This window comes from Pelodiscus sinensis, chromosome 15 (genome assembly GCF_052426305.1).
Source record: "Pelodiscus sinensis isolate ZL-2025 chromosome 15, ASM5242630v1, whole genome shotgun sequence".
Lineage (NCBI taxonomy): Eukaryota > Metazoa > Chordata > Testudines > Trionychidae > Pelodiscus > Pelodiscus sinensis.
This window is the reverse complement of record NC_143066.1, coordinates 23,702,215-23,725,895: the sequence shown is the minus strand read 5'-3', so window position 1 is coordinate 23,725,895 and position 23,681 is coordinate 23,702,215. Positions and strand designations below refer to the sequence as shown.

General features: G+C 43.5%; 2 protein-coding genes across 5 annotated transcripts in view; one reads left to right on the top strand and one right to left on the bottom strand.

The window, feature by feature from the left end:
* Positions 1 to 3,354, bottom strand: part of LOC102446448 (acyl-coenzyme A synthetase ACSM4, mitochondrial) — a 34,448-nt gene extending 31,094 nt beyond the window's left edge. Inside the window, exon 1 of the mRNA XM_075899414.2 lies at positions 3,200 to 3,354. The gene's annotated coding sequence lies outside the window, so the exon portion shown is untranslated. The remainder of the gene's footprint in view (positions 1 to 3,199) is intronic.
* Positions 1 to 23,681, top strand: part of PDILT (protein disulfide isomerase like, testis expressed) — a 57,230-nt gene that overhangs the window by 11,652 nt on the left and 21,897 nt on the right. For all 4 annotated transcript variants that reach the window (XM_006123136.5, XM_075899420.2, XM_025184700.3 and 1 more), the window contains 4 exons: positions 13,385 to 13,591; positions 19,119 to 19,252; positions 22,238 to 22,375; positions 23,182 to 23,292. In XM_006123136.5, the coding sequence (XP_006123198.3) occupies positions 13,385 to 13,591; positions 19,119 to 19,252; positions 22,238 to 22,375; positions 23,182 to 23,292 (590 nt within the window). The remainder of the gene's footprint in view (positions 1 to 13,384; positions 13,592 to 19,118; positions 19,253 to 22,237; positions 22,376 to 23,181; positions 23,293 to 23,681) is intronic.

Sequence of the window (23,681 nt, the reverse complement as noted above, 5' to 3'; positions counted from 1 at the left end):
ACCAGATTTAATTCTCTGAACCATTTGAGTTCCATCTCCTGTAGCACTAAGTATAATAAGTCCCATATGGTCTTTTTAGTGTAGCTCATCCGTGAGCAAGTGTTACTCCAAAATCATTTACACAGTAACCCTAGTAAATATCGAAAAATTAGTATTCTGAGTTATTGACAGATAATCTGCATGGGGGGGGGGGGGCTGTATATTCCTGGTTAGGTATTCCTTCCTCAGCGCCCCTTCCCCCCCAAGATTTCTGCTATGGTTTATATACTTTTCTTTTTTTTTCTTTTTTTCTTTTTTTTCATGGAAAGTGTGTTCAAAACACATTTCCCTGCATCCATCAACAACTATGTGTTGCCTCTGCTCTAATCACCAGCAGAAGTTGTCTCTCCAACAGAAGTTGATCCAGTGACAGATATTATATCACCCACCTTGTGTCTCCACTCTTAATTCAGGCTGACATTTTACTGCAGAACATTGACTTCCTAAAAGGTCATGACAAATAGCAATGATGAAAACAACAATCATGTTGGTTTTGTTTTGAAATACCCTCAAAGCAATTATTTATCAGCCATTTCTCTACACGACACTGTCTCTAAGGGCTTGGTCTTGCAAGGGGCTGCTCAGTCTGTTCTGATCCACCAAATCACTGGACTTCTAAGCAGGGATTAGCTCCACTGACTTCAGGCACATTAAGCCCTTAGCGCATTGGTGGATCAGGGCAGGGTGTTCAGCATGTTGTGGGACTGAGTCCCAAATGCAGAGAGACTTCACACTGCAGAGTAGCTCCATAGACTAGTGTTTCCCAAATAGTGCTTTATGGAACCCCAGGGTTCCTCGAAGTTAAAGTAAGGGTTCTGCGAGAACCCGATCATTCCCCCCCCCCACCCGAGCCGGTCTTACAGGTGGGCGAGCCAGGCGGTTGCCTGTAGCCGCTATTTTCAAGAGTCCGCCGGCTGCTGTGGTCTTAGAGGCTTGGTTTTTTTTTTTTTTTGGTCAACCAGTTTCCCCTGGTGTTTGTTTTTTTTTAAAAGGGATCCATGGCCAAATAAAATTGGGAAACACTGCCATAGACTATATGGAGAGGAGGAAGGTGTAACTCTAGAGATGAGGGAATGCTCTATAGGTCTTACATAAATAAGAGAGCACAGTATAGCCAGAAGACAATGCTCACTTCCAGACAGTGCCAGTTCTTTGAACCAAGCAGAAAGGGAGGTTGCTGGAGGCAGGAAAATGTTTTGTGACAGGTTTATTATAGGAGTGACTAAGTACAATTAGCAACATAGAGTTTTCAGTCTGCCTAGGACAGCGAAAGTCCCAAAGCTGGCTATGTTCCTAGGGCTTAACCTTGGCCTGCCACTTTATCGACTGTACCTTACTCACAGTGCTCAGTAAACAGATGGCTTCAGCCAGTCACAGTTTTTTTACTCTAATTCAGCTTTAAATTACACAACTATCTTTCAAAGTAGCATTACGTAGAGAGGGGCCCCTATTAAAAGCCCAGAACCCAACATTCTGAACATGGCGGTGGAATGTTTGAAGTAAAAAACAAGAATCCTAACTTCAGAGAGGGCTCCCTGCTTTATAAAGAACTGAACTAAAGCACCAGTAGAGACTAAAGCATGTAGAGACCTCAGAAGAGGCCAGGGCCCAATTGCAGTAGGCATTGTGCACGCGTGCACATATACACCGAAGGGTATGTTTATACTATAGAGAGGATTGAAGCTGCTGCTGTCAATCTTCCAGGGTTCGAATTAGCGGGTCTAGTTAAGACATCTGATTCAAACAGAGAGGGATGCTGCGGTCAATGCCGGTAGTGCTGCTTCTACAAGGAGTAAGGGAAGTCGAAGGGAGAGTGTTCTCCCTTCAACTTCCTGCAGTGTGGACAGCACCAAAAGTCGAGTTAAGGTACTTTGACTTCAGCTATGCAATTAACATAGCTGAAGTTGCGAGTCTTAATTTGACCTTATCCCATAGTGTAGACATACCCCAACACACACAGGCTATGTCTACACTGGCAAGATTTTCTGAAAATGCTTTAAACGGAAAAGTTTTCCGTTAAAAGCAGTTTCGGAAAAGCGCATCTAGATTGGCAGGATGCTTTTCCGCAAAAGCACTTTTTGCAGAAAAGCGTCCATGGCCAATCTAGACGCGCTTTTCCGCAAAAAAGCCCCGATCGCCATTTTCGCGATCGGGGCTTTTTTGCGGAAAACAGTACTGTGCTGTCTACACTGGCCCTTTTGCGCAAAAGTCTTTCAGAAAAAGACTTTTGCCCGAACGGGAGCAGCATAGTATTTCTGGAAAAGCACTGATGATTTTACATGAGATCATCAGTGCTTTTCCGGAAATTCAAGCGGCCAGTGTAGACAGCTGGCAAGTTTTTCTGGAAAAGCTGCTGATTTTCCGGAAAAACTTGCCAGTCTAGACACAGCCACAGTGAGAAAGAGACGCTTTCCCCCGAAGCAATTACAATCTAAATAGAGTAGACAGACTAGGAATGGGAGAAAGAAAGGCTTATTAATAAACCCGAGTGAAATTTTTCATTTGCAACTTTTTCTGGCAAAAAAGGGGAGATCTGATGACACAAACATTTTGATAATTTGTGTCATTTTTGCCAAGTTGTTTTCGTTGAAAAAAAATCTAAAAATTTATCATATTTTATTTTAACATTTTGATTTTTCTATTCAAAATGATTTTTCATTAAAATATTCTTTAAACAACAAATAAAAGAGATTCAAAATGATCAGAATCAAAATGAATTTTTCGTTCAACCAGAAACATTTTTTTTCCAAATGTCTGAATCACCAAAAATTCTGAAAATTTAATTGTCCATTTTACTCTAAACGGAGGTTGGTTTCAGTTTTTTGCACAAACTGTTAACACCTTTTCACAGATGGGAAAATGAGACAGAGAGATGAAGTAACTTGCTCCAGAACACAAAGGAAGCTTGTGGGGCAGCCAGTAGACTATCTTAGACCTTCTGAGTCAGCATAAGACCATCCTTCATTTCTTGGAATGGAGAGAATGAGAAGGAAAACAAAATTCTGTAAAGTTTGGGTTGTTTGTCTTTGATCCATTACAGAGAGTTTTGAGCTGCAAACGCTGCTCCTAACATATCTATGAATACAGGAGCAACACAAAGGGTTAATTCAGTCCTATCCCTTATTAATCCTCCCCAACCCCTTCCCTGTTGCATACTTACCAGCCCCCCAATATTCAGCAGGACAGTTCTGTTTTAGTTCTCTCAAAGTTTTAAACAAAGAAAAGCTGTTCACTTCTGCCTGGAAGCACCGGGTCAGTAAAATGTGCAGTGCAGAGCAAACAGAGCAAAGTCCCAGCATCACAAAAAAGTGAGGACTCAGAAATACAGCTCTTTTCTGTTCTGTTCACTAGCTCGTTTTCTGCAACAGGTGGGCCTCTGCAATATGAAAACGAGGAAAGGGCCAATATTGATAGGATGCAAGGAGCAGAAATTCTGATTTCTCTTTCATTTTTGCAAAAGAGCTGAGCTCATCATAATATGGAATACAGGCTGGAAAACATGCCATGGCATTCAAATTTGCCACCATCGTCTTTATTGCAGGGGAGTCTAGCAGCCATGACATGGCTATCTCAGCTACTTACTCTGTGTGCACTGTGTGTGTGACCTCAGGGGACAGACTGACTGACCCCACTGGAATGGTCTGACTACTATCTATGCTCTGGTGTGTCAACCAATGGTAACCAGCTGGATATATTATTGTCCCTTTTGGCCTAAGCTGTTAGCCAACAGTGAAGGCCTTTTTGGGTTGTTCCTGTAACAAGCAGAAATTGGTGATACTAGTCTGGCATTTCTTTGGTGCGATCCTGTATATTTACTCAGGGTATGTCTACACTATTTTGAAATAACGTGTCTACACAAAAAATGCATTTCGAAATAGCATTTTGCTATTTTGAAATAGTGCGTCCACACTGAGTGGACTTTGAATAATATTTAAGGCTGGCTGGAACCAGTTCCGGCAGGGCACCAGGTCAGGACTTACTGTGTGGGGCTGCTACCTGAGGCTATCTGAGGTCTGTGCTTAAAGGGACCCCCCCAGGACAGCCAGTTCTCAAGTTTCCCTGCTTGCTTGCCTACCTCGATGAGGGACAGCAAAGCATTTTGTCTCTGCGTGCTCTGGTTGCTCTCACTCGGGACACCACAGCACTCTACAACATGGAGCCAGAGCTGCCCCTGGGCAGTCTGGTGTTTTTTGTGGATGCGTTGCTGCAAGCCTGGCTGCACTTTCTGCAGTCTGCCATCCAGGAGGTCCATCAGAGGGCTGTCAGTATCCAAGAGGCCCTGCGGGAGAGCTTCCACCTTGAGGAGCACTAAGAGCCTCCCTGGTCTGCCCCACTGGGGGCTTGTGCCTCATTCCTCCCTCATGTCCTTCCACTTACCCCTCCCTAGCCCCCCTTCCTGATGTCAAATAAAATACACGTATTTTCATTTAACAAAACTGGGGGGAGGGAATGAAACTGGTGAGACTGGGAAAGGAGGTGGGAGAGAGGAGAAGAGAGGATAGGAGAGGGGAGGGGGGAGGAAGGAGCTGGAAGGGGGAAGCAAGGGGAAGAAGGGGTAGGGGAAGCTCAGGGCTCAGGGGTGGGTGTGTCGCCGGACCAACTTGATTTTCATGCGAACCTGCTCCTGGGTTCGCATGTGGCCTTTGGTGGCCAGGCTGGCAGCTATCCTGCCATAGATGGCCACATTCCTCTGTCTAGTGCAGAGATTATGGACGTTGGGGGCATCCCCCCCAAACCTGAATAAGTTCCATGATATCCACACAGGACCCGGGAGGCGCCCACCTTCTCCAGGCCCTGGCAGGCTCCTGGGAGCTGACAGACTGCTCCGGGGGAGTGCTGGAGGGCTGGCTGCTAGTGGCTTGCTGGCTCATGTTTTGGAGCCACTGGGTCATGGGCAGTGATTGCTGGCTCTGGGCTGGCAGGCTTGGAGCTGGCACAGGCACTGTGGCCAGAGTCTACCCCTTTAAGGGCTCCAGGGAGTGGGGGAGGGAATGGAGTGATCTTGGTTGAGGCTGGAGGCCCCCTATTTCGATATAAGTGTCTTCACAGCACTTATTTTGAAATAGCGATTTCGAATTTGGCGTTATTCCTCGTAGAATGAGGTTTACCAAATTCAAAATAAATGCTCCACTATTTCGAATTTATTTTGAAATAGCGGTGTGGTTGTGTAGCTTCTAGGAAAGTTATTTCGAAATAAGGGTTGTTATTTCAAAATAACTTTGCTGTGTAGACATACCCAAATAGTGTACACTAAATTCCTATTTTCCATGCACAGTAGGAAAAAAGCCAGGAGGCAATGTCCTTGTTCATAATTCCAAACCTTCTGCAGCCGGCATATTTCCTAAAAGTAGTCTTATGGCGCCTCTCTCTCTCTCTCTCTCTCTCTCTCTCTCTCACACACACACACACACACACACACACACACACACACACACACACACACACACACACACACACACACACCTCCTGTGTTTGCAATCATTATTACTCAGGGAAACTTCTCAGCCCACTTGGTTCAGCTTCTACTCCAGCTTGGCTATGCTAGTGCATGTTTGTGCAATAGTTGCTATAGTTTCAGCTATCAGAAAACAAAAGAGCATTTATTTGCTCCCTTATGCAGGCTGAGGGAAAGGGCTTGGTGTTGGTTTCAAAGAGGTTTGTGACTGCCCAGAGATCAAAGACACACTGGCTGGTGGCAACCAACATCATCCAGCATAACAATATTCTCTTGAATTTCCAGTAGGGCAGAGGAAATGGAGTACTTACTACAGGCAGGAGGAACCCCCTGCTTAGGGCTTGTCTACATGGGAAAGATTTACCAGCTATAGTGGTGTAATTATACTGATATAATTACATTGTGTAACTCCTTGTGTGGACAGTTTTATTCTGCAGAGAAATAAGTTAAACTAAAAAAGGCCCTCGTACCATGGAATCAAAGTGTCCACAAGGGGAATTATACTGATATTATCACACTGGTTTGAATTCACACCATTGTACCAGTATAACCTTCTTGTGTAAAGAAGTCTACACAGTCTGAGTGGGGCAGCTACTGTGACTGGATCACTGTCAGTATGCACTGGAAACGAATCTCCCAACTGGCTTGTCTTAGTGGTAGCAGAGCAGCTGTTTATGTATCCCACCAACTTTGTAATGTCAGAATGGTTCTCCTCTAGGGCAGCCAAATGACTCAACAACTGGGCATGCCTTTCTACAACCCATCAGCGTCTCCAGGCTAGGATATCCAAGGGGTCTGAAAGAATCAGTTTTCCCCCAAAATTTGCTGTAATTCCGACAGCATATCCCATGGCACACAGCATTATATAGATTCAGATACAGCACCCGGGGCATGCCTGTGCCGGATGGGTAACATGTAATCGCTCAGCCAACATCTATCACTGGCAGAACTGTTTAACTCAGTATATTACATATCTAGAAAAACCCCAAAGGGAGGTAGTACAGCCTAGTGACTGGAGCACTGATTGGGCCTCGGGACCCATGGGATCTATTCCCAGCTTGATTATTGGCCTGCTTGGTGATCTATATAAGCCCTTCACCTCTATGTGCTTCAGTTTTCCTGTCTGCAAACTGGGGATAATTATCCTGACCTCCTTGTAAAGGGCTTGGAGAGCTATTGCTGAAAAGGATTCTGCCCAATGAACTAGGTAATATTAAAATGGCTGCTAATGTCACTCTCCCCTCCAGGTCAGAGCTTTACAGGAAAGAACAAAAAATTTATCATAACTTAATTCTCCAGACCAGACCTTTAAGAATATCTGCTCCAGCATTTTTTTTGTTGTTGCCAGGTTTAAGTCCCTTGATAAATGCAGAGAACCACCACCAGGAGGTACACAAGCTGTGCAGGTGTTTTAAGCCTGACCTGCCATTTTGTATTCGGAGAACATTCCCTTTCGTAAAAAACCAATTAATACCTGAGCTACTGCAAGGTTTGAGTATAAACTGGGTGGGATCCAAGGGAAGCCTGTGGGAATCCTGCAATCTGCTGAAATGACTGACCATCCTGGCTGAAAACAGTTACAATTAACATGTCAGGACGGGGGGCTGCTGCCACTCTCGAAGGCCTGCCCATCTTTTATTTTTAAGGTATATGACAATGGAAGGGGGCTATGTTGGTAATATAGAAACTTCTGCCATTCTACCAAATCCATACTGCCTTGACTCCCATAAACCCTCATGTCTGATTTCTCCCCTCATTTAGGTATTTCAATAATTTTTACAACCCATAGACATTTACCTTTTGCAGAATATTTCCAAAGTATGGCGAAAGCCACCCCCAAATGTCATCAGAATATAAATATTACTGCCCCTAATCTGAGCAGAGCAGCTGAGGGCTGAAGACTTATGAATACTTTTTAACACTTCTGGTGGTTCCTCCAAGAACAGCTAGGACGTACATCTATGGTAGAAGCAGTGAGGGAATATTTTACAGTTGCCGTTCTTCCTAGGTCTATTCAGTGTAGAAACTGAAATTGTTTCCAAGGGATTTCAGTTTAGCACATTGTAAAGGTACTACATTCACTTGGCAAGGAAGAAGCGTAACAAGTTAATGGCATTTCTTAGGCCCTGGACACAGATTAATAACAAATACAGTGTGATTGCCATTAAAAAAAAGTCAGCTAATAGCACACAGCTATGAGAATTGTGTCTGCTTTCTGAGCAAAAGGGACATCTATGGTGGCTCAAATAAAAACTGAGGTAACTGTTGGCAAATCACAACTTTGTAAAGGAAGCCATTGCAATAATGACATTATAGCAATACTAGCGAACCATTATCCAGCATCACTGGGAAAGAAATACAGTTGTACAGAGAACTTCCAAACATCTCAGTATACAAGACATACTAGGATGAATTAAATAGAGGGAACAGAAAGATCTATTAATATGAAAAATTCTCCCCTCCCTTGAAAATCTCTTCAGTCCTGGTGAATTGTTAATCAAAAGGGAATCTAATTTTTAATCAGAATAATGAAATAGTCTTGCACAGTCCTAAAACCAGCATCCAAAATGGACTCCAGCAGTGAACGCTAATAGCAGATCTCTTTTAAAGTATACACCTGTAGTTAGGGTATCTGATGAACAAGGATGTTGAAAGGCTGAGGTTTCCAGAGGAGCCTAAGGGTTGGATAGTCAATGGCATTTGGGTGCCTAAGCACTTTGGGCTCCTCTGAAGACACCAGTCTTACTTTTTTAGGACTGATTTTTCTGAAAATGGTGACAAATTGTTCTGCACCATATGCAAGCCCCTGGATGAGCAGGCCAAGGGACACACATTTGGGAATGTAAAATAGATACCATGGTGCAGTAATACCCCTTTTCCAGTGCTGGTCATACACATATATTATGGGTCTGAATAGAACATGAATTGTGTCTGGGACACACTGTTTACAAGTCCTCAGAGTCTAAGGCTATGTCTAGACTACGCTCTATTTTCAAAAGAGGATATGCAAATTATCTTATTCTGATCTCACTTTCGAAAGCTCTGCTGGAATTTGCATATGTTCTTCTGATCTCACTTTCAAAAGTAGTCTGGATGCAGGGGCTTTTTGGGGAAAAAAAGCCCTTTTTTGAAAAAACAAACAAAAAACGCTCTTCCTGAAAAAAATGAGGTTTACGGGTTTTTTTCAAAAAAATTTTTTTTTTCCCGAAAAAAAACGGCATCCAGACTACTTTAGAAAGTGAGATCGGAAGAAGATATGCAAATTCCCATGGAATTTGCAAATCCTCTTTCGAAAATAGAATGTAGGTTAGACGTACCCTAAAATAATTCTTGCCTAGGGTATAATACCATCTATTAGATACTCAAATCATGTTACCAGCATGAGTGACTTAAGCCATACAACAACCCATGGGAGAAAAGGGATATTATCCCAGGTAATACAGAGATTGACGCAAGAGCTTATGGGCCACATTTTGCAGCACTGAAGTCAGGGAGTTTTCCCATTGATCTCACTGTCGGGAGGCTCAGGCCTCAAAAGACTCTCAAGTTCACAAGAAAGTTTGCAGCAGCAGCAGGCCTAAAACAAAGCCCTTCTGACTTTCAGGGCCTCTCCCTCCCCCCCGACTCCAGAGTTTTCTACAGGGAAAATTATATGTCTGAGGAGAAACTGAATAAGCAGCCTACACTCCGAATGATGATGAGTGGGCCTCCTGCAATTCTGGCATGGTTAGCTAAGTGCTAGGAAATCAGTACTTAGGCTGACAGCAGGCAGCCTCACTGCTAGTCCAATATCATTAGGACCATCAATAAAGACTGCAGAATGAAACTGGAGGCAGATGACAATTATTTAAAGATGGAGACAACTGCTGTGCTTTCATGAAGTCACATCTGAAGGATACTGCAGGGCCATTACATACAATATTTTTGTATTGGCTAACTTTATCCCTAATTATCACATTTCAATATATCTTAGTCCAATAAACCACACTCTTTAAAACAAAACCAGTGGCTCAGTCGTGATGTCTGTGTGTTTAAGAAGTCTGGCCTAATGGGACTTGTGAGCTCTTGATTCAATTCCCAATTCTACCATAAGCTTTCTATGTGACTTTGGGATGGTATTCTCTGTGTCTCAGGGCCCTGTCTATAAAATGGGGACAGTAATATTTTCTGCTCTTATCCCTTGCCCATCTTATTTATTCGGAATATAAACTCTTTAGGGAAGGGTGTACATCTTACTATGTATTTGTAAGCACCTTGCACAATGGGGCTCTGATCACAGTTGGGCTGTTATGCTACTGGAACATGAATAAATAATAAGGGCAAGAGAAAATCTAACTTTTAAACAGTTTGATGAAAAATCAGTTTTCCTCTCGGTTAATAAGGTTTTACTTTCATGACATCTAAAATGTCACAATCATGTTCGCCAGTTGAGTCCGCCTGAGGAAACAACATCGACAAGACTTCAATTTATAATCTAGAAAAACAGGAAATACTTATTTTAAAAAATGGTCAATCCTTTTCTATACACCGGAAAGAAGCAAAAAAAGAGGCATAACATAACAAACAACCCTTCCCCAAACTATGTGTGTGATTTGCCCTAAAGATGGCGATACTTCAGAAAATTCATTGCTCTTACTCTAGCTCCGAAAATAAAATAAGCTTTGGAAATCATCTGAACAGGTGAGAAGAGTGACTGCTATCATCCTTTGCAGGCACTTAGCTCACATAACACAATAATTCATAATATAGTATCAACATGTGAAAGGTTCTGGAGAGGACAGCTCCTTTTGGTAAAAATAAACTATTTTAAAGTTACTCGTTGCTGCTTAATTTGTACTCAAAGTAAGGAAGAATGAGACTAGCAACAGAAAAAAGAGCAGGGGGAAAAGAACAGCAAGAGAAAAAGAGATTAATTTAACAACCATAAATCTGTGTCCTATTGTTTCCTGTTCCTGTACCTCAACTAAGCAATATGAATTGTTTTCACCTACAGATGCTGGATATTTTTGCTGGCTATTTTATTTCCACTGTCTGCTGTCTCCATTCTCAGTTTATCACAATCAACTTGCGCTGATAAGGGCTTTGATTTAGGTTCAGGTCCATTTTGAAAAGATCATCAGAAAAATTTCTCACAAGCCTGTGATGGATCGTTGAGTGAGAATTTAGTGATGATCAACAGAGACAAGTCAGCAAAACTCAGTCCTTTAAAATCCCAAAATACTGATTTTTAATTTTTTATAACCAAGTATTGACATTTAGCTGAAGACCGTTCCCTGCTAAATAAAATCTTATTACTGATCTGATGATATTTCAAGGGTCACTTGGTTGCTGACAGTTGTGTTTGATTCAGTAAGTTGATGAGCAACAGAGATGGTATCTGAAGTAATAACTAGTCTTGTCTCCCCATCCACAAGTTTTTCAATGGTGTCTACTCCCAACCCTTCATGCCAACACACTGGCTGCATAGCAGCACCTACCCCAGTGTTCTACACACATCCTAATCCCACTGATATTTGACTCTGTGTAGTTGTTCTAGCCTCAGGCTATGTCACTACAGCTTATGTTGTCAGAACTTAGGTTGCTCAGAGATGTGAATAAACCATCCCCTGAGTGACAGTTATGCTGACATCAGTGCCAGCGTGCACAGCGCTATAGCTTCTGCTAGTCACCGAAGGGGTTTTTACTGTGCTGATGGGAGAATTCCTTCTGTCGACATTAAGCGTCTTCACTAGATGAACTGTACTGGTGCAGCTGTGCCACTGCAGCCCTGTAAGTGTAGACATGCACTGGTACCCTTCCCCTCCCCCCCAAAGTAATCAGTGTCAATAATGAAAAGACAGGGACTGGCAAACACGATAAAGGGGATGCGCCACATAAAAAGGAGCAACAGTTCCCTGCAATGTCAAGTGGTCTGAAAAATAAAGCACTTTGGAAGAAAACAGAGAATGGCTGGAATAAAAAGCAAAGCAAAGGCACAAGAATTGGTGGAGAGCTCGAGAGGACTTGAAGTGCTTAGGACAAAGTAGGACGAGATCATGTGCTGGATGCTCTCACCTGCATCTCAGGTGGTCAGGGAAATAAAATTTATGCATCTGATGAAGGAGGCAGAGATGCTCACCCACTGTACCTCTAGATCTATTTACCTGTTCCTGAGCTAACTGCATCTCTCTCCTGGTTTCCGTGTGCATCGTTTCTCAGACCTCAGACCATTGTCTCTCTCAAAGTGGAATCACATGATTCTCTAGCTCTCAGGCCAGGTCTTGGGCCACTGGACCCAGGTACCAACTGAGATTATCTCAGGAGGCCTGAATTACATTCTAGGAGGTTTTATAAAGCCACTCAGAAAACTATTGTTAAAAAGAAGAATGAAATCAGCACATGCACACCCCAATTCAGCACATTCCAGAGTCACCCTGAAAGGAAGACCACACCCATTTTACACTTGGATGCACCACCACACACAGAAATTAATGGCCTGATGCATCTCCCATGTGCAGCAACAGAAACTCTAATGGACTTGAGTGCAACTTAAGCATGTGTGTAAAGTTAAGCACATGCTTTAATATTTTGGTAAGTCATATGACTAAGGAAACCCAGCATGTTAGTGGGATTAAGATCCAGGAGAACTAGCTCTGCCTTTCCTGAGCTCCTTTAGCTCACATAAAAACATAACCAGACCCTCAACTGGTTAACTGCTTATGGCCATTGATAACAAAGCTTTCCTACCCAAGTCCTTATTGCACTGAATCCACATACAAGTCAACCAACTACAAATAAAAAGAGGTTGCTGTCTATTACTATTCATGATCCTGATTGCACTGGGTGAAAGGAGGAATGATTTATGTTGGGGATTCAGAATGATGACGCCAATGATGAATCATGTAGGGAAATATAACTGATTCCTGAGGCAGATTAAATGTTTTATCTGCCAGTCATTTATGAGAGCTCTAATGAAAATGATCACTCATTTCGTGGTACAATTATATAAGGCAGTGTCTTGAGGGGGAAAACTGTAGAGACTTATATTTGTTCCCTTTCGAAGGTAGTACAAAAGACATTAGATGAAAAACAGTCATGCTGTTGGACTTACAGTTTGGCTCATAAATAACTAAGACTATCTGGATTCTTTTCATCTGTCCCTGTTTGAAAGGTATATCGATAAACGAAAATGTTTCTGTCAGGAACTGAAAGCAAATCAGTGTTTCAATTTTTCACTCCCCTCTTTAGGGTAAGTAGTAAAGCAAACCACAAGAGGGATAAGGTATCACAGCTTATCAGTAGAAAGTTAAACTAACTTGCTTTTAAAAGTCCTTTCCACAAGTTGCAAAACTAGCAAACTCTTAGCCTTTATCGGATACATACCTTTGAATTCAAAGCTGCCAGATACAAGGCAATTAATTTCTTGTCCTTTTCCCTAATAACACATAACATACAGTTGTAGAGGCCCAGCTTCCCACTGCTCTAATACACACAAGCATTTATAAAAACCTGTGTTGGTGGAAGCTGGAGGATACTCAGCATTTTTGAAAATCAGGTGACTATTTAATAATTAAATGACTCTGCCCTTAGGCTCCTATTTTAAAATATCTGGCCAGAATATTCAGTCACAACTGACTCCATTTTGTCCCCTTCCCCCAAATTAGCCTCCCATCATTACTTTTCAATGACATTTCTTGCTACCCATCCCAGGTACAAACCTAAAAATACATATAAATATGCAGAAATTGATCATTCTGAATGAACACAATAGACTTGTTTCAGGCCCATTGTCTTGTGTCTCCTCAACGGCCCTGTTTATCCCTTCAAAAAAATCACCCAAATTAATGGGTTTGAATTTGAGACAACACTCCTGACTACACAATTGATTTTCTCTTTGTTGATCTCTTTCAGATATTTCATTATCTGGACCATCTCAGACATTGGCTGAAGAATTTGCAAAAGCTGCAAGACAACTTAAACAAGAAGCTCCTGGTATCAGATTTGGCAAAGTTGATGTCACAGACCAAAAAGATCTGAAAAAAGAATTTAACATTCAAGAGTTTCCTACTGTGAAGTTCTTTGTGGATGGTGATAGGAACAACCCTATCGATTGCAAAGGTAAACTGCTGTTTGGACGGATGGAAGTGCATAATATCCATTGTCTCACTGATGGAAATGGCTTATTACATTATTGACCATACTCAGATAAAAAGTGTATTAGATAATAAAGGGATTCTGCCCTTGACAGGATATGTATATTTAGCTAGATATGCAGATACCGATGTGTACACGTGTGCATATAGTAAAGACAAAATAGGATTTGAACTTGCTTTCCAAACTTAAGAATTCAATGCTCTTCTCTTACCAGCAATGCAAATAACTCCATTTAACTACCATGCATGCCCATTGACTACAATGAGCTTGAATACAATGGAGTTACACTGGGAAAGAATTAGGACAAATTACATCTTATTTTGCATATGTGCCTGTGACGGATTTACCAGGTGTGAGAGCCCCCTCTCGGAGGAGCACAGAGGTTCAGCAGACCCTCTGTCTATGTCTGAGATGTTTTTGTCCCGGGGGCCTGTTCCCTGGAGCAGGGTTCGTGAGTATGATCACCTGTTGCTGGTTCGGCACTGGGGTTCTGCAGACCCACTGCCCTGTCCGTGTTAAGGGTCCTGGTGTCCCATCGGGGTAAGAGTTCCGGGGGCCTGTCCCTGGTAAAGGTCCTTCCCGGATGGATAACAAGAGTTCGGATAGCATTTGAGGTCACTCGACTCCCAGAGGTTGCAGACTACTGGGTAAGTCAGGGAGGCTGAGACTGCAGGGAAGGAGGACGTGGGGGACCCGGGCCTGCCCTCTCCACCAGGTCCCAGCCCGGGGCCCTAAGTGGGGGAAACTAGCGCGCTCCCTCCACGACAGGCAGGGTTGATCCTCACAACTCGCCTGTCCACGGGCGCCAAAAGTGCTCTGTCCACTCCCCGTCTTTCGCCAACCCACCTGGGTATCCACACGGGACACTTACCACGCCCGAGCCGTCGGCCCCATCTGGCCGGTGTCCTAGGGGCTCCGCCCCCCGCACCGTCTGGCTCAGTGCTGCCAGAACGCTTCTCGGGCGCCCGGCCCGTGCGCCGCAGCTGCATTTGGCCCCACCTCCCTCGGCGCAGGGCTGTCCGCGTTCCCCCGCGCAGGACCTCAGCCCAGATGGGGCTACTCCTGCCACTCACGCTGCTGGCCTGCCCTCCCCGGCCCGGGGAGGGGGCGGTCCCCCTTCCCGGATCAGTGCGGACCCTGCTGGGTCTGTCACAGTGCCATTCCCAGGACTCTCAATACAAGTTCCACGCACAGTATGAAGACAGCATAAATAGCAGAGGTTGCACTATGGTTTGGAGAGGGCTGTTTTAACAACCACCTTGTCAGTTGGCAGGCGGGGGGAGGGAGGGGCTGGAAAGGGAGAGAGAGAGAGAGAGAGAGAAAGACTGCATATGTTGTTCTCTGATTCTAATCTAAGAAGGAAGTTTGAAGCTGGCAAATTACCCACCAGAGGGAGCTCACTTAAGGCTCAGTAATGTAATGGAATAATTACTACCTTACATTAAACATACTATAATATTTGGCTTTTGCATTCCCTACTTCAGAATATGCACAATCTCCAGAAATCCAGACTTGATTAGAGTTTTTGCTTCATTAAAACTAGATGCAAACAATATTCCTATTTTTTTCCCTACATCTCTTTATTCGGGCACATCTACACAGTAGGGTTAAAGCTGAAATAAGCTACTCAACTTGAGCTATTTCAATTGCGTAGCTTAAGTCGGAATAGCTTATGTCGGCTTTTGGCACTGTCTACACAGCACGAATTCTGAGAAAGATCACTCTTCCTCCAAATTCCCTTATAGGAGTTCAGGGGTGGCCCATCAATATAGGCAAACTAGGCGGTCACCTAGGGTGCTAAGATAAACGTCCGTTGAGGGCTTTGGAGGCGGGGGCGCCAATCGCGCGTTTTGCCTAAGGCGCCAGTTGCCTGCAGCTCGGCTAGGGCTGCTCCTGCAGGAGTTGAAGTAAGGAGTCCTCCAGCTCGACATTATTTTGACATTATATCGAAAGAATGGCTTGCTGTGTAGACACGGACTATATTATTTCGGAATAACATTAGGTATTCTGAAGTATCTCTGCTGTGTAGACATACCCTAATTGTGCACACTGGTTAAAAATGATGTTTTGCTGCAGCTAGTAAGTAAGTAGCCTGGGTGTAAGTCTGTATCTGCCATTGATCTGTGCAGAAATCAGGCAGCTAGTAAGTAAGTAGCCTGAGTGGTTTTGGGGTCTGATGAGAAGCAGATAAGCCAAGACTTTTTGAAAACAGGAGCCTATAGTTTGGCTCCTAAACTCACTTTTAGGCACTTGAACTAGTGACTCTGTTTTCAGAGCTGCTGAGCCCCCTCAGTTCCTCAGACTTCAGTGGAGCAGCTGTGTTCTCACTACTTTTATTCCTTCTTCTGCATCACCTGGGTTTTTTTTAACTGAGTTCCTCTCCTTCCACCTGCATGAATAGCAGGGCCTGCACCAGAGTCATTGAACATGATTTGCCCACTGAACTTATTAGTGGTAATGATGTATGAGAATGAGAAAACCCAGCCTGAGTCTTTAGATGAGACTGTAGGACTGGCAAGAAACCACCTTTTAGCTTGCAAACTCATTTGATGTGTCTATTACTGAAAGACAGTGAAGGAGGTGTCTGATAATGCCAGAGAAGAGCTGCTCTTTCATCGTTACCTATAAATGAGCTGCAGAGTTACTAATATGTTTAGATTCTTGTGAAACTGTGCACTAATGTAAAAATACCTGATAAATAATTCACAAATCATCTGCAGCACACAGCTCCAATCATTCCTAACTGGTAGATTGATACATCATTTATTTACAATGATGAGCAAGCATAATATTGAAAAATCAAACAAGTGTCCTCTCTGATAGGTTATAGCTGTTAAGAAGTACTTAGAGTGGCCAGATAAAAAAGTACTATAGGTGTCCAAAAGAGTTATTTATTAGAGGAAATATTTAACCCTTAAATACAAAACAAATGCCTTTAAGTGGCACTGACACATGAAGTGAAAAATGAAACTACCCTGAAATATTTGATTAAAGGGATTTTTTAATGATTATCACAAGTGATAAACAAACAGAGCCAGATCAAATCTTAAGAAACCAATGAGCCATTTACTTCACCGAGACCAGGATTTGGCCCAAATATACTAAGTACAAGGCCATTTCAGGTAATCCAAGACAATGACTAGCCCGATGAAGGATTTGCTGAGGTTTGTATGGCTGACCTAATAACACATTTGCCAGAGCTGGGCAAGATGCATCCCTGGGCCTAACACTTAGATCTGACCTGCCAACTGCATCTTGCCATTTTCAATTTATGCCCTGCTGGCATGCTACCAAATTTCCAGGAGGTGGCTCAGGCAGCAAGATCCTATTTAAAGGGCTTGTTGCTCCTGGTCATGGCACTACCCTGGTAGGGGCCAGAGCCATGATCCCTTTATATAGCTGCTCTAACCCTGGGCAGCTGCCAGGCAGGGCCAGGATCTGTGAGCCCTTTGATGTATTTTTAATTCAAAGCCTCTGGCCCCAGCAGCTCTGGGGCGAGGCTCATGAAGTGGCCATTGCCCACCCCTGATATTGGCTCTAAGAGCTTTGATCTGCATGTAGACACTGTTCATCTGCCATGAAGCTGCTAGATAATGCTCTTTACACTTTGCAATTCCGGCCTGTGTTCCTCAGGACAAATGTAAGCCTGCCAAGCTTTTAAAGAATATTATTCAGATTCAGATGCAGTGAGGGCTGCTGCAAAATGTCCTAGAGGAAATCAACTGAATAGGCCTGCCCTGACTTTTATTCTTGTGACATTAACAAGACGTGCAGTTTCAGGATCTGAATGTTTGATCAGTAGCTTGTAATATGTAGCATGACTACACCATAGCACGGTATATACAGGCTAACACTATTTCAGTGCTCTTTTTTTCATATACAATTCCAATTAATTTCTTGCTGGATCCCTCATCTTAAGGAACATTACACTGAAAGATATGAATAGGTATTCTTTTAGGGTGGGATCTTCAGCTCCCTCTTAGCCTTTAAGAGTCATGTTTGTAAACATTTTTTTCAAACAAGAGGGCTAGAAACTTTATTTTTAAATGAAACCAGCGATTCTTGACCCTAGGAGCAGGGGCTTTAAGAAAAGAAAACCACCATAATATTGGGGATAAAATGATGAGAGATGGCAACCCTGAACAAGTGGGGAGCATCTAGAATTAAAAGAGACTTGACTGTCTGAAAAGTCACAGGGTATGTCTACACTACCCCGCTAGTTCGAACTAGCGGGGTAATGTAGGCATACCGCACTTGCTAATGAAGCCCAGGATTTGAATTTCCCGGGCTTCATTAGCATAAGCGGGGAGCCGCCATTTTTAAATCCCCGCTGCTTCGAACCCCGTGTAGCGCGGCTACACGGGGCTCGAACTAGGTAGTTCGGACTAGGGCCCTATTCCGAACTACCGTTACTCCTCGTGAAACGAGGTGTACCGGTAGTTCGGAATAGGCACCCTAGTCCGAACTACCTAGTTCGAGCCCCGTGTAGCCGCGCTACACGGGGTTCGAAGCAGCGGGGATTTAAAAATGGCGGCTCCCCGCTTATGCTAATGAAGCCCGGGAAATTCAAATCCCGGGCTTCATTAGCAAGTGCGGTATGCATACATTACCCTCCTAGTTCGAACTAGGAGGGTAGTGTAGACATACCCTCAGAGGGGTAGCTGTGTTAGTCTGTATCTGCCATTGATCTGTGCAGAAATTGACCTGTGGCCAATGGGGAGCTGCCTGTTTGAAGAACAGGCAGTGCAAAGTATTGTTCCCCTCCTCCCCTCGCTCTTGCAACTGTTCATGGATGCACATGACCCTGTAGCCGACTGCTCTGAGCAGCCCGCCGGGGCCTGAAAGGCAGGAAACCTGCTGGGTTGCTGGCTAGGAGTCGCCCAGGTAAGCGTCTACCTACCTCTGGCAGTCCAGCCCATCTCTACTCCCAATTTTCTGCTCACCTACTACTTTCCTTCTATCCCACATAACCCAAACTTTCTGCTCCCCTCCTGCACCAATACTCCCTCCTAGACCCTGCATCCCAATCCCTTGCCACAGGTCAAAATCTCCTCCTGCTCTAGGTCACAACCCAAACCCCTGAACCCCATTCTGTACCCCAGTTCTCTGCCCAGGTCACAATTCCCTCCTTTGCCCAAACTCCGATTTAGATCCCACACCCTCCTCCTGCATCCCAAACCCTTACCCCAAGCTCCCTTCTGCACCCAACCTCCATCCCGGACCCCCACACCTCCTCCATTAATAGCATGGAAGAGTGCAGCCCTTGGCCACTTACCGAATTCTTGGAGTGGCCCCTGCATCAAAAATTATTGTCCACCCTGGCTTATGACCACCTTTACTTATCTGATAGCCAAGAGTTCAGGTGTGTGTGAAGTCCAAATGAGCTTAGACATAACAACCTTGTGCGCTTGTCATCTTGGTTGCTCAGAAAATGGATGCCTTCTTTGTAATTCTCTTTGACAGTCCTTTCCATTCTCTGCTTGTTCCAAAGGTGTCAGAGAGGCCTCTGCATTTATTACTTGGATGAGAAGAAGAATAGGACCCAGCACTGTGGTTATCAATAGTACTGACCAGGCTGAAGCTATCATCAACTCTGACGATTTGGCAGTGCTTGGCTTTTTTAAGGTAAGTCAACAGAAAGTCAAAGGGTATTTTCCCTTTGTAACTAGGACCCACATTTTTTACTACTATCACCAGAAAATTTATTTCCAAAGATGCCTAACTTTGACCTTGAAAAACTAGGCCTACCATTGGCTATTTTTTTTGTCACGCACCTATTCCGGTATGCATTTTTCAACTTGCAAATAGTTGGGTTTATGTAGGGCTAGACTGTAGGTGTAAAGCCTCATTCCTGTGGTATTTTCTCTATGAATATTTGCATAGAGGACTTCCGCCTCAGCAGGAGTGCCTAAAGGTTATGCCTGTGGGGAGACTGCTCCCCATTGAAAACCCCAGCACAGCGGCGTAGAACAGGGCAATAGACTTGCTTTTATTCTATCCCCTTCTTGTTCCCCATGGACAGTTGCCTGTTGCTCCTCAGGAGCCAGGCTTCTGACTACACCAGGTGTTTAAGCAGGGCTACTGACATTCTGATCTCAGGTAGAGAGCCAGCCATCTAATAAACTGATTTGCTTACAAAGGTCTGAATTCTTGCTCTTGTAAAACCAGCAACTTGAACAATTACGGGCTCGGCAAGACTGAAAAACTGACCCTTACCATTTCGTTTAGCTGAAAACCAGCAAATATAATCTATTGCCTTGGGATACATTTTTGGTTTAACTTTATGTAAAGAAGGGAAATGTCTTAGTGGGGTTGGATTCAGATTACTGTAAATTTCTTACAAACTGTAGACTTTAGCTGCTATCGCTATTTCCTGGCTCAAAATTAATAAAATATTATACTGCACATGAGCCAAATCCTGAAGCTCTTACTCAGGAGAAATGTCATCAGTTTCAAGGACTGAAGAAAGAATTAAGGTGTCATGGGGCGGGACTAAAAGCAGCAGCACCTCCTGCTGGTAGCTCCAGGGAATTAGTCTGATCATCAGCAGGGCATCTCCTCTTGGCTAGTGTTTCCCCTGTCCTCATTCCACACTCTACAGAGGTTCTCAGGGAACTGGTCCTGCGCTCTCCCTGGTCAGGACCCGACTGCTCACTCTGCGCTGATCAGCTCCTTATATATCAGGCTGCCTCAGCAAGCTGTCCTCTGGTTGGCTCCTTAAAAGCTCCTCTACAGTTGTCCAGGGTTCTGCACAGGCTCCCTCCTGTCTGTTTTAACCTCCTTCTTGGCCAGTATGGGGCAGCTGCTTCTCTACAAAAGGACTTAGGGATGAAAAATATTAAACACTACATACCACTGCAAAGTAAATATTCAGCAGTGACAAAGTATGAGCTGTTATAGTGTACAATCTAAATAGAGAGGAACAGGATTGAATTTTCTTAATTTTTCATGCTACCATCTATACCTTTAATATAATTAAATCTGACTTTGCATTTTTCTCTGACTAAGCAGGTATTTATTCTTCTGTCTGTTCAGCTATTTTGAACTGCCTATCAGCATGATGTCAGAACACATTCTTAATCTTATCAACCTTGAAGTGCCTCTTCTATAACGGGCTATAATTTATACTACAACTTTTACTGATGGGGCAACTTGGTGGGGTAACTGAAGTATGTTACTCTCCTAGCATCTTAGGGGAAAAGGCAGGGTATGCATTGAAAACAAAGGGCCAGAAATGAAAATGCTCACCCTAAGAGTTTTGCATCACAAGCAGCCCTACTAAAATCATCCATGAAATAAAGTGCAACTCACCAAAAGACTCATAACCCAGCTCAGGATAATTATGTTGCTGGACTGAGCTGATAGTTAGTGTCTGTAGATGTCTTTGATTGGAATTTGTGAATTCAGCTGGGGAATGAAATGACTATAGACGATCATCAGCATGCGCTACGACACGTCAGAAATACAGCAGGTGGAAGCCAATAAAATAAAACACTGTCAAAAGAAATAAAGAGCCGGATTTGACCTTCTGTTAGTCACAGATTGCTCACTGAATGCAACTGCCAGAATGTGTCGGAAGGTCTCAGCATATAAATTACTATTCATTTAACATGAAATAATTGTCTGATTAACTGGAAGCTGCAGGAGCTGTTGCCTTTCATTATTATTTACTATTAATTGGGGGCTGACAGCATGCGGACTACCCTTCAGAATTGGGAGACGAGATTTCCGCCTTGAAGAGTATCCTATCTAAACATCAGAACTATGCATAACAATTAAACACGTGTCAACAGGCAGGTCCACAGTCAAGCAGAGATCCTTCCTCTCTGGCCTACTGCATGGTAGAGATGAGAAAGTGTGATTGTGTACAGGGTTAACCGATGAGCCTGGGTTCATCAGTTAATCTTCATGGATACATGCAGGCTCCCGGTACGCACAGGGAGCCCACTTAAAAGCTACATGTTTTGTTAGTCTATAAAATGCTACCAGACCATTTGTTGTGTTTTTCACTTAAAAGCTGGCTCTCAGCAGACATTGGCTCCTGGGGAGCCACTTGCCCCCTCCCCCACACTGCTGCCTCTGTAGCAGAGGCAGCAGTATGGGGTGGCAGCATATACGCATGGGGAGCTGGCTTAGAAACCGGCCTCCCACACACACTAGCTCCCAGGGAGCCAACTGCCCCTCCACATGTACCCCTGTAACCACTGAAATTTTTCAGCAGTTACACAGTTTCTTAATTAAACACATTTTAACATCCTTACTACATGGAAGAGGCTCTGTTTGTGTGACTCTACCTAGTGGTGTCAGGATCTGGTGTCCCCAACTGGACAGACCTTCCCAAGGCCAGGACTTGCCAGAGGCACTGGTTGGTTCATGTTGGAAGGAGCAGGATGGGAGTAGAGATCAGGGAGTGCCATATCAATCCCACAGCAGCCCAGCAGATGCTATCTATGAAAAGTCATGCAGTCAGCCCTGCTAGTGGGGGTGTTTACTCCCTTCCCTATACCTCAGAAACCTGCACAAAGTCACCTTCCATCTGCCCTTATCTCCCATCCACACCAGCACAGCAGAGGTTGCCTGTGATTATAAACCACCGCTTTTGCTTTACAGGAACTTCACGGTGGAACAGTGGAAGTTTTCTATGAGACTGCGAGAGATGTGCCAGAGCTGCCTTTCGGGGTGACAGCCAGCGAGGAGGTTTTTGTGAGCTATGGCATCCGAGAGAACACTATTGCTGTGTTCAAGAAGGTAGGAATGTGCGCATGATGGAGATTGTGCAATAGGCTACGACAGAAGCCTGTGCATAGAGAGCAGCTGGAGAACATCTATTGTGGTGGAAATATCTAACAGGAATGCCAATCACTTAGTGTTATGACTGCTATATTTACAGTAACAATGTGCCAATTTGTAGTGCATTGCAGCCCATGGATAACTGAAATCTAAGTCAAAACGGACAAAACTGGGTGCCTTCATTCTGGGTTCTGAATCTATATTTAGTCACCTAAGGAAAAGTGACCAACTTTGCAAATTTACTGAGCACCTACAATTTCTGCTGGACTCAAGGACTATTATGGATGCTCAGCACTTCTATAGCACATCACTTTTGTCAAAGGCTGTCTTTCCTTTCCCCCAATTGATACTCTAGAAGAGCTCTACAAACAGAATGACAATTACAAAACTATTAAGAAGCAATACTGACAATTAGGCTACCAAACAAACCAGAGCAAGACATTGTCAAAGTGAAGGCTCCCTTGCCATTTCATTGTGCCTAGGCATTGAAAGCATTCCGCCTTAGAATTTAGAAAGCATACACAGTATATTATGATTATTGTCACCGATTAAATTAAAAATGTCAGTTTTATCTTGACACTTAGCGGCAATCATGTTACTAATCTAGTGGTGCCATTTATTGTAGAAGAGTTATGAAATTTTAGTTGCTGTTGACAAAAAAAGTAAATTTGAAAATAACAGTATGTTTCAATAATGACAGCAAGCTTGCTATAGCTGGGGACAAAGAAGGCTGTTTTTAAAACTTTGCTTTATTATTACTCAAGGGAAAACCTGTACATCATGAAGTGTCTGAAGATGGCAAGCAGAACAAAGTGGATCTTACCAGATTAATTAAAACTTTTACTATGGATTTGGTCACAGAGTATAATCTTGAGGTATGTTCACTTATGGAATAAAATTGAGCTACAGCAGAAGGGAATTCTTGGCCGAAACCTGTCTCAAAAGATTCTGTGAAAAAAATTATCATCTCTTTAATATGTTGCTCTTAGGATTTTGGAATTTCAGAACCTTCATGTGCTATGTTGAGCTGGCTAGTGATACTCATCAGAATTTAGCAGGGAATCCAGTTTACATAGTTGTTCTGTTTGCCACACACGTTTCCTGTACAACATTCAATTCCACTCCAACTGATTTCTATGTTAGATTAATAAAAGCAGCAAAGGAAGCACAAATGTAAAATTTCCTTGACAGAACCTTACGTGTAGAGCCCTGCAACTCTGCAGATATCCACTTTTTAGTCACTGGTATCTGCATCTGCAGGTGT